Source organism: Fulmarus glacialis, unplaced genomic scaffold (assembly GCF_000690835.1).
Source record: "Fulmarus glacialis isolate BGI_N327 unplaced genomic scaffold, ASM69083v1 scaffold8426, whole genome shotgun sequence".
In the NCBI taxonomy this organism is placed as follows: Eukaryota; Metazoa; Chordata; class Aves; order Procellariiformes; family Procellariidae; genus Fulmarus; species Fulmarus glacialis.
Window position 1 is genome coordinate 12,308 of NW_009217457.1, and position 19,984 is coordinate 32,291.

At 41.7% G+C, this 19,984-nt stretch overlaps 1 protein-coding gene across 1 annotated transcript in view; it reads right to left on the reverse strand.

Moving 5' to 3' along the window:
• Positions 1–200: 200 nt before the first annotated feature.
• The window catches only part of LOC104078142 (chromosome unknown open reading frame, human C10orf90), a 68,504-nt gene continuing 48,720 nt past the window's right edge, over positions 201–19,984 (reverse strand). The window contains exons 4-9 of the mRNA XM_009579674.1: positions 17,834–18,124; positions 15,590–15,783; positions 14,411–14,609; positions 3,010–3,073; positions 1,682–1,781; positions 201–1,108 (exon numbers count right to left, since the gene is read on the reverse strand). Coding sequence (XP_009577969.1) covers positions 1,070–1,108; positions 1,682–1,781; positions 3,010–3,073; positions 14,411–14,609; positions 15,590–15,783; positions 17,834–18,124 — 887 coding nt within the window. The 3' untranslated portion in view covers positions 201–1,069. The remainder of the gene's footprint in view (positions 1,109–1,681; positions 1,782–3,009; positions 3,074–14,410; positions 14,610–15,589; positions 15,784–17,833; positions 18,125–19,984) is intronic.

Here is a 19,984-nt window from a genome sequence, read left to right on the forward strand (position 1 = left end):
AAGGCCAAATTCCAGCCTCATTCAAACACACTCAACTGAGTGTTCGTGCAACAGAGGTTAACACTTGCAGTGATTTTTATGGGCAATATTTTTTACCATAGGATTTGTGGCATACAAAGGCATGACTTCTCAAGCAGTTTCAATAATTGTGTTATATTTAACAGTACCAAATAAAAACATAGCAGTTGGATCAATATTATATTCGTATTTTATTCCATAAATAAACTCCATTGGTTTGTAAGTTGGTTGTTTTTACTTCCAAAATGTACAAATAAAGATTTAAATATTTTTGGAGGAAACATTACAGATGGTTTTAGTTCTGCAGTTTTGATGCAAACATACTTCTTGGCACCACTTCTTAATATGCCATTTCTGTAAATACTTAATGGTCACAGAAGTGGAGTAAAATATATATTACAGTGAAAAACACGAAAAACAGTGTTATAATCAAATTTTTAAATATTGCTCTTTAACAGGTAAGCTTGCTATGTAGATTCACTATATAAACAGGAATAGAGTTCTTCAGAGAGCTAAAATATTGGTCCCTTTTGGTATGTTAAGTATTAATGTGAAACTGCTGCTGCTATGATTATGTGGTAATGCTATTTCAGCTAGTTTCTAAACATAACAAATAATGATATTCATTTTTCTTTACTTCAAGGATTTAACTCACAGGAAATCAATTAATAGAATACTTCAGAGAAATAAGTTTTCCAGGTCTTATAAACCTAGTTCGATTGCTACAAAGACGTATACTTTTTAAAAGATTAAGATAAATAATACCACTGTAATTCAGTATTTGCATTAAAAATTCTTAAAATTATTTCCTCTGGGTAAACTGACCAAAAGGTGATGCTCTGAAATAGCTGTGTTCCCTTTTAGACTGTTTTTGATTACTTGAAAGTTGCCTTAAAATTTCAATTGAAATATAAATTACCTTTCTTTATATAAAGAGCCAAAGATAAGAAAAATACCTCCAGGTAATTGAGATAACAGTAAATTTTATGGCTTATCTAGCAGTCAAAGGCATTCAAGATCCAGTTAGGATGATGGGCAAGACAATCCTTTGTCACTCTGTGTTTCTTTGAAGGAGCTGGTCCAGCAATTGCTAGGAAAAAAAAAAAACCGCAAAACAGCCTTAAGATACCGTTGAAATACATGAGGTGGCTATAACTGTAGAAATCTTCAGTGATACTGTAGGTGAGATGGTATCGGCATTCTCAGACCTCAAATCTACTGGCTACCTTGCTCAAAAAAAAAAGAAGCACTGAAAGCTTTTCCATCTTGGACAGAAAGGGTGTAATTACATGGAGGAACAGCGCACTTACTTAAACAAGGGAAAACTGGTACGTGTGTGCAGCGCGGAGCAGGATTACCTGGGAATGCCTCAGATCTGCACCTGGATTAACTGCGCTAATGCAGCTTTCTACCGCAACTAAGTAATTACTCCTTTTTTAAAAAAAAAAAAGTCTTGGGTGCTTATTCCAACACAAGGTTCAGCTGTTAATTCAAGTGTAAAGAAGTGCCTAACCCCAAGGACAAGATTTAAAAACCATCCTTTGCTCTCAGGGTTTGCACATGGTTAGCACAGGCTCTCCAGGCAGGTGCTGCCTCTACGGACGCCTTTCGCCGGTAAAGAAGGGATACAAATCTATACTTGGCATTCACAGTAAATCCTTACTTTTTTAAAGATCTCAACACGCAGTCTGTTACTCTGGATGATGATGCGTTTCTGTTTTTCTTCTTGTTTCTTTTTCACTTCAGGTAAATTGTCATAAATCCTGGAATGAGTTTAGAAAGTTAACTTCACACGTCATCCCTGGGACTCGCACATAATTTGTTTTGCCTATAGGAAATGTTTGCCTTCAATGCAATACTTGTCATTAATGGGCATCTCTAAGTACTTGAATTAGATTTATGGCATGGGAATTATAGATTATTAACAATAATGTTTTTATATAAAATCTGACTTGTTGAAAAACACTTCTAATTTTGGACTAAAAAGTAAAGAAAGAGACGGGATCAGGTTATCTCGATGCAGCAGCGTAATTCCGGAGTAGCTTCTAATGAGCTCGGTGGAGTTGGTTTCAATTTATAGCAACATAATTCAAACCAGAAACTGGCCTGCACGCTTTTTTTTTTATATTTATGTCACAAAAATAATACCAAGCAATTATTTTCAAGTATTTTTCTAAAATATAAGAAAACCATCATTATAAGACTGTAGACTGTTAAACATTTTTTCACTGTCGTTAGGAACTCTTTTTACCAAGGAGAACATAATCTGTCCATTTTAAAAATAATGGGAGTTGCCCTCAAAAAGGTGACTTCTGATCTGATCTTTTTCCATTGAAATCAATGATAAAATTCCCAGGGGTTTGAAAAGAAAGTCGGACCTTCCTTTGCAGCAGTCCTGTTCTTTGCATGCGCGTTAGTTCTGATTTTTCCTCCTACTATTTTGCAAAACTGAGTTCTTGAAGCAGCCTGTTTTGGCTTGCACTCAGCCAGGAGATGGTATTTTGGAGAAGAGAAATGGGACACATCTTGAGCACTCAGAAACGGGGTGAATTCTGCATGGCAGCCATTTGCAGCTTTCCTTGCCGTAAACGATGGCGTGAAGTGCAACGCAGTTAAAGGTCAGACACCACATTTCTAAATGTGCTCTAATTCCCACACTACATGCCATAATCAGGATGAAAAAAAACCCAAAGTGACTGTACTGCTTACATTTTTGAAGGTCCTGCATGAGGTACCTCTCAGGGACTTAGTTTTCACACCATGGGTACCCCATGCCATCTGAAACTCCTAGAAAAACGATGCTGAAAGGGCAGGGCTGACCCAAATGTATCAAACTGACATACTGGAAGGAAAACAGGAGCATTGCACAACAGCACGGCAAGCAGCGTGACAGAACAACCCCCCAGCGTGTGAAGATGACGTGGAAATACGCTGCCTTAGGCGCGAGATGGCAGTGATTTGCAGTGAACTCTAAACCGAAGCGATTTGTACCTTTTAGATCTCATGTGCATCTCCTTCTCCGGAATGAATCTTTCCTTTGGTTTGAAGAGGTTATCTAGCGGAGAGAAAATAAAGTTAATATTGGAGGAATCTGTGTTTGCTGAAATTTTAAATGTCACGTTCCATGTAGTCATGTTATGATATTTCTGATTAAATTTTTGACGGCTTAAGGCCAGATCCACATCTCCACGGGTCAACGCAAAGGCATTTAACAACTTCATCTGGAGCTGAATTTGTTCCTGAAGCTGCCCTACGGAAAGAGAAGGATGGGTAAGTCCCATAGCAACCACCTTCATTGCAGAATCCATTTATTTTAAATGCATATGACTTTTGTCATTGTCACATGAGCTGTGTATGCCCTTTATTCAGATCAAGAAGCAGCAATGATTTCTGCTATATCAAGTGATCTATTTTCCCCACGTGTTCGTGCAGGCAACTGGACCCGCGCATACTGGCCGCATCCTCAGCTGATGTGTGTTGGGAACCTGGCCTGGTACGATCATTTCTGATTCAATTTACGCCTGTTTTGCAGGGCTGTGAATAATTATGCCGAGCATTAGGAGGAGGAAAATGATATTACTCTTTCCTGATCAAATATAAAGATACCTGTGATAATTCCAATCAGCATTTCCCTGGGCACAGGAAAATAATTACCGATCCTAGCAGTCAGTGAGTCTCAGGAATAAGTGATTTTAACATCTTCCTTACAACAATGGTTTCTGAATGCAAAGAGATGGTGTTCGTAGGCGGTGGGAAGCCAGTTAAATACATCATCAGAACTGATCCTTGATGAGAGAGACCATGTCTAACCACGTCAGAGGAGGAAGGAGAGGACTGCTGCCTGCACAGCTACGTTATTTAGATTTACACCAAGACGACGAAAGAAAAAGTGGGGAGAAGGGGCAGGGTCCCCCCTCCGTAGGGCAGGACACATCCAGATTTGGGGAAGGAACATTCCTGCGGTGCACGAGCTGCCGTCCTGATGCACGCACAGGCGACGTGGAAAGTTGTAACTCGAGCTTCTCGGTTCAGGTGTATGAAGGAAATGGTTTTCCGTTCTGGTCTCCGAACACAAGGAAGACCAGAGCGTTGCCAACACCCGGGCGGTTTCCCTGGGGCACTGAGGACAGGGTGTAGTCACAGTGATCTGAACATCAAAGGTATTTGCCAGTATCTTTGCAGAACATATGTATAAATAAAACTTTTTAGCACTTTCATTTTCCAAGGAAGTTTAGAAGACGTAATATATATCACAGCAAGGCACCACATTGGCCTCTTTCTGCCATCTCATTGAAGAGACAAAATACAATAATCAAGGCAGAGCAGTAAATACAGAGAATAATTTGTTCCAGAACTGCCCAGTGCAGTGCTGGCCCTGAGCAGACCCAGCGACCGCTGCCCAGAAGAAGTCCCCTTCCCCACCAGGTTTGCTTCCCTGCTGTTTAAGACACCAAATGTTTCAGGGATATTTATGGGAGATGTCTCAGCAACCAAACAGCCCCGAGCAGCTTACGGGGCTGCACCTGGAGGTAAAGTCATACTCAGATTACCGTGTTTCTCAGGAAAACCTTACGTGTCCTTTAAGATCACTGCTGTATCTCGATGTAAAAATAAAAGGGAGGTTTGCAGCAGTTCCTATTCTGAAGTGGTGCAGTTTTCAAAACACAAGTTGAGAAAGGAGGGGAGGCTGCGAAGCCTCCTCTGCCAGAGGACTAACTTTTCTCCATTCAGCGGTTGTCTACACTTAATCATGCTTATTAAATCTTCAGCACACGTCAGCAACGTGCTCAATTTGCCAGGAAAATATAATTTGCCTTTTATTTATCAGTGTTTTTACGTTCATTAACTTAAAAGGAATAAACACTTGGATGCTATTGCTGTCCAAATAACCCTGAAACTTAAGGGATCAAATCGTCTGTGAGCCAGATGGTCCCGGCAAAGGATTAGGGTCCAGGGTCATTGACCTTTTATTTATCAGTGTTTTTACGTTCATTAACTTAAAAGGAATAAACACTTGGATGCTATTGCTGTCCAAATAACCCTGAAACTTAAGGGATCAAATCGTCTGTGAGCCAGATGGTCCCGGCAAAGGATTAGGGTCCAGGGTCATTGATTTTCTGGGACGCTGATCAAATAACCCTGAAACTTAAGGGAGCAAATCGTCTGTGACCCAGATGGTCCTGGCAAAGGATTAGGGTCCAGGGTCATTGATTTTCTGGGACCAGCATGGATCCCAGCACACTTCTGAGCAGCCTCAGCACGGTCCCTTGCTGCTCAAGGTGGCACACCTCATTCTGACAGCTCAGGACTGCAGGATGCAGCCCTTCCCGCAAGGCATGTCCTCGAACCCCGGGAATGGCACAGGATCAGTCTGAAATCGTATAAAGCCATCACTATGGGTTCCCTGCAGCGCTAAAACAGAAATAGGAGGCACAGCAAATTCAGGCTTCTTTTTTTTTTTTTGTCTGTGTGGTAACATGGTCCTCAGTCCGAGATCCCTGATGTCACAACCAGTTCCTTGCATGTTCCCCTGTCCTTGGGCACAGAAGAGCATCTGAGGGCAGTGGAAATAACAGCCCAGCAGAAACCTGCACAACCCGATCAAGCCCTCACACAGTAAGTCAAGGACTTCCCGCAAGATGCGATACGATCAGACAGCGTGACTGGCAAGCACTGAGCCCGAGTTTTATACGATTCCCTGTGCACTGTGAGTGACATCCGCTCAAATTTATGAACTTTTATTCCAGGAATTCTCAGATGTAGGATTTCTGGAACAAAACTAATTGTTTTAGGGATCCCCGCCTTTTTTCCTAAATAAAAGCTGTTAATGACACATTCACATTTCCAGACCTTTGTGCCTAGCCACCAGAACATGCAAGGGATGAAAAACCCAGCCGGGGATCTGCAGGTCTGCGACCTATCTTGTAAACAGCGTGACAAGCTAATCTGTATTTTTTCTACGAGATGCTAAGACAGGCTGGCCTCTGTGTTCGAGCCATTGGGAAGCACCGCAGAGGCCAAGAGCTGTGCGGGTGCTGGAGCGTACGGCTCTTCTTCCAGGATAATCCTCTCCCGATGGCACAGAAACGGTCTTGAAGGGCATCAGACCCATCGCTGCCCGGCGATTCTGCCTGGAATGATGTATGTGGCTGTGCCCCTGGCTTTGAAGGGAAGGATTAAAAAGAGACTCTGGGGAAAATCCTCCAAGAAAAAAAGAAATCTACCTTGGTTATAAAAATACCCTTTGTGAAGCAGCTTGGAGTCAAAAGATTAAAACTTAGGGGTAAACATTCATGTAGTATCTCTCGGCTCACTCTCAGGTCACTATGTATAACAAAAAAAATCACATGCAAGCATCAAGCAGAAAGAAGGCTAATCCTTGACAGATTTTAGGATTAGAATTAAAAAATTAACTGAAAAATAAATAAAAATTGGTATAAATGAGAAAATAAAAATCATATGTGCATTTAAATATTTGTTAATATTCAATACCGAGACGAAAGCGTAATTCAAAGTGGAAGAGCAGCACACATTCAGAGCTATAATAACCTGCCAAACACATCACGAAGACCTGAATTAACATTCTTTCCTACCAAGCGAAGATCAAAGTGGGGCATAAGGTGGACAATTCCCCAGGTTGATAGTCTTCTAAATTGCATTTTATCAAACTTCCTTATCAAATTTCATAGCCCTGTATTACTTTTGGAGAAAACTATTCTGAAGGATAGAAAAGAAGGGATTTCAAAGCAGACATTCAGCATTTCCAGTGATGTACCGCAGTTAAAAAAAGTATAGACAGATAGGCATGAAACACTTCATTGCTGTTTTATTCAAACCTTGTGAAACTACTGAGCTTCTGGTGTTTACACCAACACTGCGTGCAACAGTGGTCCGACATCTCCATAGTGGGAGAAGGAAGCCACTTCAGCAAGTTGTAAATGAGGGTAAATGGATTATCACTGTAATATATCTTAGTTAATGCTGAACTGCACCTCAGACAGGATGAGTAACTTTCCTACTCGAGAAGTTAGTAAATGTTTAGACAGAGAACAGATAAAATGGTTGTGTTGGAACCGTCCCCTGACTTCCTATTTACCACTGAATCACTGAAACACTTAAAAAAGAAAAAGAGTGGCAACATTTATCAAAGGCTAAACTCTGCCCGTCAGAATATACATACGTTTTCTCCTAACATGAATGCAAATTCTCAAAGTTTGTTATGAGCTAAAATGTGCCTTTGAGGATGTGTTGCCAGTCCCTGAAAAGCAAAGCACTGGTAGTGGTGGTTCTCTAATTAAACTGCTTTTTTACTGAACTGAAAAAATAATTCACCAAAACCCCATTCATCCAGAGAAGTCCTAAGATATAAAAGATTTTTTTTAAACACTGCTTTTTTAAATCAACAGTCCCCTAAAAAAATAAATTAGCCTTGAATCTAAGATAAATGTCAAGGTGGCATTCAGCTTAGCATGCCCATAGCGCTTGAGTGGGAATTCATCCAGAGAATAAAAACTAGTGCCTACACCCAGGGGTGCTGCCCAAACTTTTGCACATTTTATGTCAATGACTTCATGCAATGAATTACTTCAGCTTCATTCAACAGATGAGGTTTTGGTGTTATTTACAAAAATGCAAAAACCCATTAGTTAAAGGTTTGATGGTAAGACTGCCTGGACTTTCTGCTCATCTCAGAGAAATGCTGAAGCTCAGAAGCGGTCCTTCACCCAAGAGGACCCACAGGAAGGTGGTTCATGGGCTTTCCAGCTGTTCAGGTCTGTCCTACACTGTGGTTATTGAGACTTCTGATCCTCCTTAATGTTTCCGTCTTAACAATGGAAAATATCACTAGTATCTCTAAAAAAGCTGTAAAGTTTTCAGGTTTATGAAAATATTCTCATACTAAATTTTGGGCATGATGCAGGAGATTTCAGTCCCCTCTGTCCAAATGATACTTGAACAGTCATGGATTTCATCTAGAAAAAAATATAATCAGCATCTCACCTGGCCTTTCTGAATCATTGTTGTTTGATTAGAGCTTGTAGTCTTGAAAAGCATAAAATTTCTTTTAAAAAATAGTAGTTAATGAAGAAGGTATGACAGATCTTGGTAAATTCATCAACAGATTAATTTAATCTTTGGTAAAATTTGCACCAGTTTCTTAATCCCGACTTCTTTAGTTTCAATTTCTAATCATGGGTGAAATCAGAACTTTTACTCCTGGATTAAAAAGTCCATCATCAAAAATTCCGTTTTCTATTTGGCTCCTTCAAGACTCCAGTGAAATTATCCCCCAGCAAATAGACTGAACTCCGTGACTCACCCATTATAAGGCACATTGTTTCAATGCTGTCATCATCCACACAGAAAACTCTTCATATCTGAAGATTTTCCAATTTATTGCCACCTTCCTTGCACAGAGGCTGGCTATCTCCCCCTTCGCAAGGATGAGGGCATGGAGGGGACATGCTGGTCACGCCATTCACTGCATCACCTCCTCCCCTGTCGTCACAGCGAGTCCAAGCATCGGGCTCCCAAGGGACCACGTCACCCACTGCCGGTGACCTGCAATGTGCTGCCGTGTGTAGCTGACTCATAGGCACTGCTCTAATCAACGTGATGAATAATAATCTCATAAAAATAGGTCATTCCTCTTCCTAATTCAATTACTGGGCTACAGCTTAGTCTTTCTTCAGAACTCTCAGCCTTAACCAAGTGGCCAGGTGCCGACAGGATCAGTGGCACTACTGCTAGCTATGAATTTCGACGGGGAAATGGAACCCGAGAAATGGCACAACTGAAGTCACATGCAAGCAGAGACGGGCTGGTGGCTGCAAACGTCTCATCAGCCACCAATGACATCTGAAGACCACGAGGACGCACGTTAGTGGCTGCAGGATTTGCTGGCTGCACACTTACTGCAAATTCTCTGATTGCTGTCTTCTCCTCTCTCTACAGTCCAAATAAAAACATCCCTGGCGTAGAGCTTCTCAAGAAACCAACCCCTTGAAAACACAAACAAACAAACAGCAATCCTTGCCCTCCAGGCTTTTGCAGTTACAATAAAGCTTTTTGGAAAGGTTTACAGGCACGACTGAGGAGGTATAGACTTGTTTCCAAAATATTACTAAAGATACAGGATTTGGATACAAATCCAGAGAAGCATAGCAGGCACCACGGTAGGGGTTGAATGGTAATGTTCAACTTCTATTGCCGTTTCCAATGAACCACTGCCCTCTCAAAGGAGAGGAAAATGGAAGGTAAGAAAAAAAACATATGTGCCTGAGAAATTTTTTTAAACCTCTGAAAGTGCTTGTGTACACTAAGATCACAAGGCTGTTCATTATGCAGATTTAAAGGCCTATAAACAGCTGGTAGTCCTGTCACTGAAGTAATTACATTACAGTTTTCGAGATTTAAATCCAGTTATTTGAACATTGTTTCTATTCAGTTCGTCACAGTGGGATCTCTAATTTGTTCGACATAGTCAACAGCAGAGTAGTCTATCTTGGACTAATTAGCACTCTCGAAATTTAGCAGTGCACATTACGCAGCACAAAGGCTAGCGTGAGAGTTGCAGGTTCTCTGCCTTCAAAGTGCTCTTGTGACGATAAAATCTTCTGCAGGATAAACATTTTTATTTTTCTAAGATTACTTTCAGCATTTCGTAAAATCCTGCTCATGAGTTACAATTAAAAATGGTAAACAACTTGGGTTTTTTGAGGATGAGAAGGTAAACGGAAACCGCACAGATGTTGGTATTTATATGGAAATGTTGTTGAATGCCAATTATTTCTTTCTCCTACAAGAAACTAAAGTTGTAACAACACTGTCAAAACATTGGAAAACCGTGCTAGCTAATAATTTCGTATTATCAATAAAGACACTTTAGTCTGATAGAATGATCTCAGGTGGAGAAAAATCTCTGAAGGTCATTGCTTTTTTTTCTGGGTGAAAATTATTTTATTGAAATAAAAGCTCCAAGTCCAGAGTGAAGCGCACGTAACAAGCTTATTTCAGAGAGATACAATTGCAGCAAACTTATCAAGTGCAGAGGGAAACGTCTCGGGCTGCAGTTTAACCCCCATTTACGCCTGCGTAAGAGCAGGCTGCCAGCCGAGGGGGCAGTCCCACGCCTCCCCCTCCTGTGCCACCTTCCCCTGCGGGCACGGATGTGCACGTGGGGAACTGGGAATGTCCTCTGGAGTTGGGAGAACTAATCGGATAACTAATGTTATTGCCAGCGCTTGCGCGGCAAATATGTTGCAGCGACCTGCTCTGCGAGCACCTCGGGGTTGCACAGAGACTCCTGCACAGCCACAAATGCGCTTATAATCCATCCTTGGGGTCACCGTGTCGGGGTCGGTGGAAATTAAACTCATCAACCAACCTGCTCTTACAAAAAAGACCATTGGAAAATGTATGAGGGTGTGCTGGCAGTGAGCCCTATGAACCTCAGAGCCATAAAGACCTCTACCTCCACAAATCCCAAAGACATCAGGAAAGGTGAAAAACAAGAAAGGAGGATACTATAAGACTGAAAAAAACCAACCAACTCCAAGATCACACCCTGACGCCTAGATGTGCCATCAGTACAATGCTGTATACTTAAGCAAGTTTCCAGGTCATCATTTTATCCTCCTGGGTTCTTAATTTCAAATGTTGTTTCAATGTGTGTTGCTGTGAAAGAGCAGCCTGCTTCCAGAGACCAAGAAACCTGCGGGCGGGCTGCATTTGGCAGAGGTTTTTTAAGACTAGCAGGGAGAACAGGAGAACCCGTAGTACTAGTACCAAATAAAAAACCAATGGCTATGGGGACGTGACAAAGCAACTGCCCTGTGTGTACAGAATTGTTTGCTGCCCAGTTCCCCCGACTTCTAATGACGGCTGAGGTCTAATATCTGTTTTGGCCTTTATAAGTGACTGCAACAGACGTAGGCTTCCAGATGTCTACAGGAATGTACATAGAATCATAGAATCATTAAGGTTGGAAAAGACCTCTAAGATCATCGAGTCCAACCGTCAACCCAACACCACCATGCCCACTAAACCATGTCCCTAAGCGCCTCATCTACACGTCTTTTAAATACGTCCAGGGATGGTGACTCCACCACTTCCCTGGGCAGCCCGTTCCAAGGCCTGATAACCCCTTCGGTGAAGAAATTTTTCCTCATGTCCAATCTAAACCTCCCCTGGCACAACTTGAGGCCATTTCCTCTCGTCCTATCGCTGGTTACTTGGGAGAAGAGACCAACCCCCACCTCGCTACAACCTCCTTTCAGGTAGTTGTAGAGCGCGATGAGGTCTCCCCTCAGCCTGGCACCATAGGGAAGGACATAGGGCAGGTCTGTGCCCTCTGCTGCTGCCCAGTGCACCCCGGGCAGCTGGACCGTACCCTGGAAAGCAACAGTTGTGATAACACAACACTGAGCCTCAGCCACCAGCCCCTGTCCCCAAATTTGGTGTCACAGCTGCTCCTGGACCACGACCGACTCACAACCAGGTATAGCCAGAGATGGAGGTGGCATTCAGGACTTTCAGTGTTTGGACCTACAGACACACCTTAGGATATTTTTCCTTTTCTGGGCACTTTGTGCCCTGCATAAATCCCAGGCTCTCTACCACTTGAAAAGCTGGCTTTGAAATACGTAGTCGGGGATGAACCCTGCCACGTTTCCTTTGCTCAGCCAGCTTTGGCTGGCAGGCAGCCTTTGGTGTCATCTGTGCACGGGTGCGGTACACGAGCAGCCTGGGAGCTCTCTTTGGGAAGGGTACGGTCTCATTACGCCCATAAAAATGAGAGGCTGGTGGCATGGAGGCAGTGCTGCTCTCCTCCCTCACCATCTCCACCCTCCCTCTCGCCCGCCCCGCGCCAGCTCATCCCATCACAGCACTGTTTGACGAGCTGGATCAGTCGTTTGATGTGATAAAAACTCAAAGAGGGAATCCCAATTAAAAAAAAAAAAAAAAATTAAAAAGCAGCTCCTGCTAGATCCAACTAAAATATGAGGGCACGGATGGGCCACGCACAGCGACAGAGCAGGCGGTGACACTGCTGCTTGTGCCCACAGCCTCCCTCGCACCAGGCTATAATGTGAAATGGCACCCTCAGATCACTGGGGTTTTGATGTCCGCTTCCCACCTCAGTAAACGAAACTGTGCTTGCATTCCCTACCTGCACTGTAGCTGCATTTTCATTTCATCTTACTTTTGTTTTCTAAAACATGAGCCAAAGTCCTTCCTTGCTTTAAAAGCACATTTTACATGCTAAAATGGCTTTTCCAGAGAATGCAGAATAATGATGACAACAAATGATAACTTCTCTTCCTTCCAGCTTTGGGGGCAGGCAGAAGGGCAGGAGAAGGCTGTGACCCTGGCGTCATCAGCAGAGACATCAGGAGGATACAGGCAGCCAGTGCCCTTGGTGAGCACGAGGGGGAAGCCCTTGTCTCTTCTGCAAGAGGGGTTGCAACTAGAAAAGTTTGGGAGCATCTGTAGGCAACAAAGATTCCCCACTCTGGGACTCATTAACGATACTAATCCTTCTGCTCAGTAGCATCCACCAGGAGAACTCCTAAAATACTGATTGTCAGGACTCGGAGCAAATTAAATACGCTCAGTACACTCCTGCACAGCCCTCTGAACTGCAGCCTACACAGTTCTGCTTTGTCGGGAATCTAGGATTTCCAGTATTAATTAGAGTTATGCTTAACTAACAGACATGTGACACTTCTGTCATTACAGAAATATTAAGATCTCACAAACAGAAAATTACATGTGGCTACATGAAGGCAAATGAGCTAAGGAAACTAAAGATTCTCCTTAGGCTAATTTATCTTTAATGACCAGCCACTAAAAGAGGGAAATAGTAATTTACTTGAATAATTGATGAATATATTTCAATATTATGCTTTTATTACTCACTAAACAACCATAAAAATTAATCTTTAACTATAATTTAAGGAGTAATAAGTTTAACCTTTCCTTTTTTTGTTTCGTAAAGTATTTTCAGAGCGGTTTGGGGGACTTTCGAAGATGACCAAACAAAGGGGGAGATATTTGCCACTTCTTCCAAGATATATGACAAAGCCCTGCCCTGTGCCACTGCCGGCTGGGAGGGCTTGCTGGTGCTGGTGCAGAGCCCCCAAAACTGCGGGGCGGTGTGGCCCTAGGAGATCTGAACCCAAGTAAATTAACTTGGATAATTGAAGTGGTGAATGAATTTTATTGACTCTTTAAAATATAATTCATGTTTTGTGCTTTGCTTACTTACGCTTGTTTAGCTCTTACTATAAAAACCCATTATGTGTCTGTAAGGTAGACTCGGTCATACCACCACAAACGGCACAGATGTAGCGACAGACGTTGGTACTCTCCGATGCAAAGCATGTCAAAAGCCCCGAGATGGGGACTGTGCCCAGCTTTCCTGCACCCAGTCTCATTCCCCAGGCAGCAAGAAACAAATATATGTTGAGGACATCAAAGATTTTCCTTCCTGCTCCCTCCAGGTGACCCATCTAGTTGGTTAATGTTTTCAACTGATTTACTTTTCGGTAGAATAACGTGGCTTCAAACAGCCACAGATTTAAAACTACAATGTAAAGAGGAATGCCAATCAATCAAATACATTTTTTTCTTTAGTCAGCTGAATTAAGTAACAGCCAGATGGCAATTAAAAAAAAAAAAGAAAAGAAAAACGGAAGTAATTTGTTTAACATCTTGCGCCTAGATAATATTTACAGAGATGCTATTAGGAGGGAGCTGTGACGGAGCTTCTCAGAGAGAACCGTTTTACTCGCTGGATATTGAGTCTGTTTACCACTAGGGTAATAAAACAACCTAATCAACTTGAATTAGGAAACCGCAGAGTTTAGATGCATTGATTTAGCAGTCTTGCATACAGCTGCTGGGCAGACAAGCGTTCTTTCACAGCTAGCTCACTGCTGAGGGCTTCATGAGTCAAGCGGCCAGTCCACACCTGAAGCTGCTGAGAAGACTGTCCCAAACCCCACCTGTCCCCCTAATTCTCGCCCCAAACTGGTCTTTCTGTGAGCTGAGAGAGGTATGAAATGCCATTTATTGCTATCACCTCTACAACTAGCAGCAACTTGCATCACGCTGAAGAACACGACTGCACGTGACAATGACAAAAAGTCCCCAAGGAAGTCTCCTTCTGCTGCCACAGACCACAGAAAACACCTCATCCCCACTAACCCATCTCTGTGCTTCAGAGACCTTCTGCTTTGAGCATTAGGACAGATGCTGGGGCGTTGGTGGGGTGAAACAGGAGCAGCGGGTCTCATGTTTTTTCACAAAGTTAATATATAAAATACTCTACACGTGGCAAGATTTCAAAGACAGCCACAGACCTGTTGCTGATCACAATTCAGCTTACCACTGAGCGGGTGAGGAATGGTGTATTGCTTTTTTTTGCTTGAAGTGGGTGTTGAGGAAAGCTTGCGAGCGAGGGCTCCTCGGTCGCTCGCAGGAGCATCGCGCTGCTGGGCTTTCCTCAGCTGGACCATGTGTTCAAGTCTCTTCAGCCTTTCTTGTGAACGAGAGATGAACTGAGGCTTATGCATTTCTAGTGCTTCCTAAACGAAACAGAGAAACCGCTTCGTTTTAAAAGAATTAAAAGGAAGAAAAAAACCGCGATATGCATCTAACTGGGTTCAGTAAGAGATTATCAATGAAAATGATTGCTTGTCTGTACAAAAGTTAGCAAACTGCCTTCCTATCTGTCTTTGCTTCCTTTCACTGTTAGAATGCTGCCCTGGTGTGAAATTTCCAGATCAGACAAAGGAAAATTTCTGGAAAAAACCCAACTTTCAGAAAACATATCCAAAAGGTTTTGAATTACATATTTTTAGAAGTTATCCAAATTCAACTTCTTGATGTTTATCCGATTTCCTTGTCTCACCCCATCGCCGAAGCAGCTTGTCACTGACAGTTCACAAACTTTCCTGTTTATTTAGATTGTCATGCGGATCTATTCATGGATGATCCAGAAAGAAAACACTTTCCAGTCAAAGGCTGCTTCAACATTTAGGAATGTCTTAGGACAGAAGACAGGAGCGGAGACTGGTCTGCAACACGCGCCGGAGGAGAAGGCAGGAAAGGACGTCTGCTGCTGGGGCTTGGTATCAACCTGGGGTCACGTCCGCACCTACGGCTGCCGCTCGTGGTACTGGATGTCGTGCACATTTGGGAAATCGGCAGTTTCGAGGTACAATTTCAAAAGTGCCTTTGGGAAATTTGTAAATCCCCAAACTTTTACCGTGTTTCTCTACAGGAATGGCAGGTGGGGCTTAGAATAGGGAGCTTTTACAACCAGACAGCCAAGCAAGTCTTGCCAGCTTATGCAAGCTACCAAAACTTCACTGGAAGGGAGAAAAACCGAGGAAATGTGAACTTCTGTGACTTCCCAGGAAGCAAACACCATCCATGAAAAAAAAAAAAAGGCAAAAAAAGAAAAAAAAAGAAAAAAAAAAGAAAAAAGAAAAAAGAAAAAAAAAGAATGAAAAACATCAATCCCCATATTAACAACAACAATAACAAGAAATTGATATTTCACCTGCAGCGTCTGCGGGGCTGGTGGAGTTTTCTCAGGCTGGGAGCTGGTTTCTGGCTGGGCGAGCGCCTCGTTTTTCTCACGAGTAACATCTGGCGAGCGAGCTGCAGATAGTGTTACCTTGCTGGCTTGCTCCTGCTCCTCCTCCTCCTTGCGCTCCTTTATTTTGTCACTTGAACCACAGAATTCATAGTCGCCTTCGAGAGATTTAAAAGTTCATTAAGAGTGCATGGTTAATTTTTTATTGGGTTCTCCACCTCATTAGACATAGAGGGCAATTTCTGAAATAAGAATGCCAAGGTATTATTAATAGGCCTCATTAAGCAGACTAGATCAAATCTAATCATAGGTGCTACTCACTGCCCTGTGACACCCAGAGTATCTTTCACATTAAGCCACACATCACATCCAAGCATAATTAAACCGCTCAGATGCTTATCTTATTTGCTGGTATTCGCTTCCCAAAAGCAAGACATTTCTGTAACACAGTTGCATCATGGAAAGCAAAGGATATCACGCTGCGACTTGCAGGTTGAATTCATTTCAATTTATTGCCCGTACTGTAGGAAATAACATGTTGTTATGGACCTTAATCACATATCATTTCTCTTTGACCATACTGAGACTTTCACAAACACTACTTTTTGTAGTGTTTGCTTTCCGTCTTTTCTATATATTCATTAGCCAAGGGAAAAACTTCATGAAAAAAAAATAAACAAAAGGTTAATATGCATGATAGCACGTTATTATGAAAGCTGTCAGTTCACAAAGTCCTTCACTGAGAAAAAAAGATTATCTTATACACTTATAATTATGCTTTAAAGCTCTATAACTGATACTCCCTGCACAAATTAGGACCAAAAGAGGCTGTGTGCTCAAAAATCAGAGTTGACAATATTCTCATTTAGAGGACAGAATTAATCCAAAATAACAAAGGAACTTCGGGAGAGCTCCATATGAACTATTTTGAAAAGTCACACTGGAGTACTTCTTCCTTGCCAAATAATTTGATTTCTAGAACTAAATATCTGGGAATAAAGCCCATTACTGTTTTACTTCAGTTTTTGGTTACAATAAACTTAAAATATTTTCCTCTTTATGACATATTGTACATATTATATTGTACTTAAAAAAAATATTAAAATGATCTGTGTTGGGTACATTTGCCTTATAAAAGCCTGAGCTGTATTTCCTCCCTAATACTGTTCTTGTTAACATTTTGGAAAAAAACTTGAAACCCGTGAACATGAAATTAAACTCCTTGATAAGCCAGGTTTACAGCGGTGTCTAATAACTTTATCTTTGATAGATCTCAGTGGATGCTTCACTTTTGTGAAACTAAGCCACTTCCAGTTAGTGAAATGGCATGATTTAACTTCAGGCACTGAAAGCAGAACATAGGCTTCTCTCATCTCTCATCATAAATGGGTGTTATATTCAGTAGCTTTACAGTCAGTAATGAAAAAGTTTTGCCTACCTGCCTACAAAAAATCTGTAAGAAAAAACGCTGTAAGAAAAAAGGCTTTGTGGCCATTATAGCATTTTTAAGGTATTCTTGGAGTAAATTTCTCGCAAACCTATTGATACTGAAGCCAAATTAATCTATAGTATAACTCAGTTGTCTTCTGCAAAAATACCTTATGTGTGAATACAGCTGCTTGTGTCATCTCCATTTTAGCTATTTGAATAAGTGTTGGAATTAAGACATCCAAACAGGTGCTGAACTAGAAGAAATTATATTTTATATGCTGAAACCGTGTTGATATTCAATTGTTAAAACTTTTTTTCTTCTTTTTTCTTCATGATAATCTCTCCAAACAAAGTAGTTCATGCTGTATCTGTGCACCACATATAGTTCAGGCTGTTGTGTCAAAAAAAAAAAAAAAAAAAGATTGCAGAAGTGAAAGAAAGGTATCAAAGCAAGGTTGTAAAAATAATCTCACTTCTGGTGTTTCCTGGTTGGACTGGGACTGCTTGACTCTGCAATTTTAATGTTTTTTCAAGATTTTCTTGAATCTACTTACAAAGTAAGCCTATCTTTCTCATTTTAATCTTGTTTTCTATTAACCATAGCAATGTATACAGTCAGATTAGTTGATTGATCTCTCACCAGATGACTCATACTCAGCACTTAAAGCTGGACAAAAATGGACTGACTTTCCATTATTTCACTTTTTTCTTTGAGACTGATCTCATCTTATTATTGAAACCATATTCCTAACAACCACAGTAGGATTTGTACCTTACTTTTTAGGAGCTGGTTTTGCCTGTGAACATTTTCTTCTGAGAGGATTCTTGATGAAGCTTTTATATTGCACATACTGTTGGAGACAGACTTTTTTGGTTTCAGGATGCCTTGTTCTTGGATCTCTTTGGATTTGGAGGTGCCTTTGGAGGGCTCTCTCTTTTTCGATGACCCATCAGTAGCAGCAGCGATTGCCTTTCTGGATGCTGTGTCTGGAAGAGAGCCAGAGGCCGTTGTGCTGCTCCTGCCCGTGGTGCATTGCTTCGTCTTGCTTCCCGACAGCATTTGTGTTCCTGTGAAAAACAGAAAAAACAACCCCAATTCTATAACATGGGAACATTTTTCTTCTCAGCCCTCTAGTCCTCATAATTTTTATTTCCTGCAAAGCTGCTTTCAGTCGTATATTTTAAAAGTTGGAGCTGATACAAATTTTATCTTGACTGCCATGCAGCTGTACTGCAACAACATGTTACTGATAGAAATAATCACAGAGGACACCCTACATAAAAATAAACTGCCTTTCTAAATAATTTAGGTACACTCTGATGGGCAGCGTGGAAGAAGTCAAAATACCTCTGACAAAAAGGTATGCGATGTGTCTTTCTCTTGTCTCTTATTCACTGGAGAGGAACATTTTAGATTGGTTAAACCTGATCAAAATTATAGTTATGGATCCAACGGTGGCTGTGATGAAAACTGAGGTCCAAGTGGTTTTGGGATCAGGGTTTTAACCTCTCTGTAGCAGAGTGGCTGCCTCAGAAGCATCACCGGTCTCCAACATTTTTAGTGCCCTGTTCTACCTGTGTGCAAAGCTGCAGCAGGAACCAGCAACAAAAAGGTCTGATTTGTACAAGATACGCTTTCCCCTGAAATAATTTTGATGATAAGGGTGTGGCACAGCAGCTACAGCTGCAGGACAAAAGCAATAGAGCTAGTTGGATAAGCTCTGTGCTAGACAAACCTTGGAAGATGATTCAAGCTGACCACCACTATTGCCAGCAAAACCCTAGAGAATTGAGAGTGTGGGCATACAAGCCAGTGTGCTTTTCCAAGTGTCCATTTTCCAAGGTGCATTTTAGGCAGAGTTTTGGAGAGAGAATAAATAAAATAGAAAAAAAAAAAAAATCAGGATATGGTATCCAAAGAATTAGGGACAACGTGGAAAGGGCATCAGGATCAACAAGGGGGGAAGAAAGGAGGTGTGGATGGGAACTATTTTCTGTCCCTATAAACCACTCGGTAGTGGTCCCTGGTAGGCAGGCACCCACACGGCCATGCACACAGCATGACTCTGCTCTTCTTTTTTAATAATGTGCATAAATTGTCTATTGGCAGTCCTAGACACAGGCTGACTTGAGGCCCGAGATTTATGTAGATGGAAATGACCAATAGCTATTAAAAAACTGGTGAAAGAAGGCAACTGAGAGATTTGGGATATACAAGGATTAAAAAACCCAACTGGTTTCAGACCTGACCATAAAACCAAACAAACCAGGCAGGGACCGTCTCGTTCTCTGTTGTGGACATAACACATTTAATAAACTACTGGTGCTTCATGACAAACACTTTTTTAAAAACAGACACATAATTCTTTTCTCTGCTGACTCATTCTCAGCAGCTGCCCCTCTCCAAACGCTTTTTTCCAATGTCTTGGTTGAGGACAGCGGGAAGATTAGAAATGTTTTTCTTCTTTGATCCAATCCACAAGGAAAGATGAAATGCCACATCATGTTAGACACTTCCTTATCGCATAGTCATTAAGTAAGATCAGATCCCGCAGTGCAGTGCGGGAAGTTTTCAGTTCATTTTCCCAATCCTTAATCCACTCGCAATAGATGAGAAATATTCTTTGCCGCAAAATGACGGTCTCCTACACATTTTAGTGATCTGAATGGCTCATGTTTCTTTTTGATCACCCTGTATTTCTGGGGAAATCAGAGACATTAAGGTATAGCATCTAGTGTTTTCCCCTCACCATGCAGATCAGAAAGCTTTTAACACGTTCCTTTCTGTAAACTCAACTGCCCATACAGGGAGAAGGAGTCAACTTCTCAGGGGATCCTCCAGTGAGGGATCCCTGAAGATCAGCATAGATAGAAAAATTAACTTTTTTCTAATTAAATTCATTGAGATAAACCCTGTCCTAAGCAATT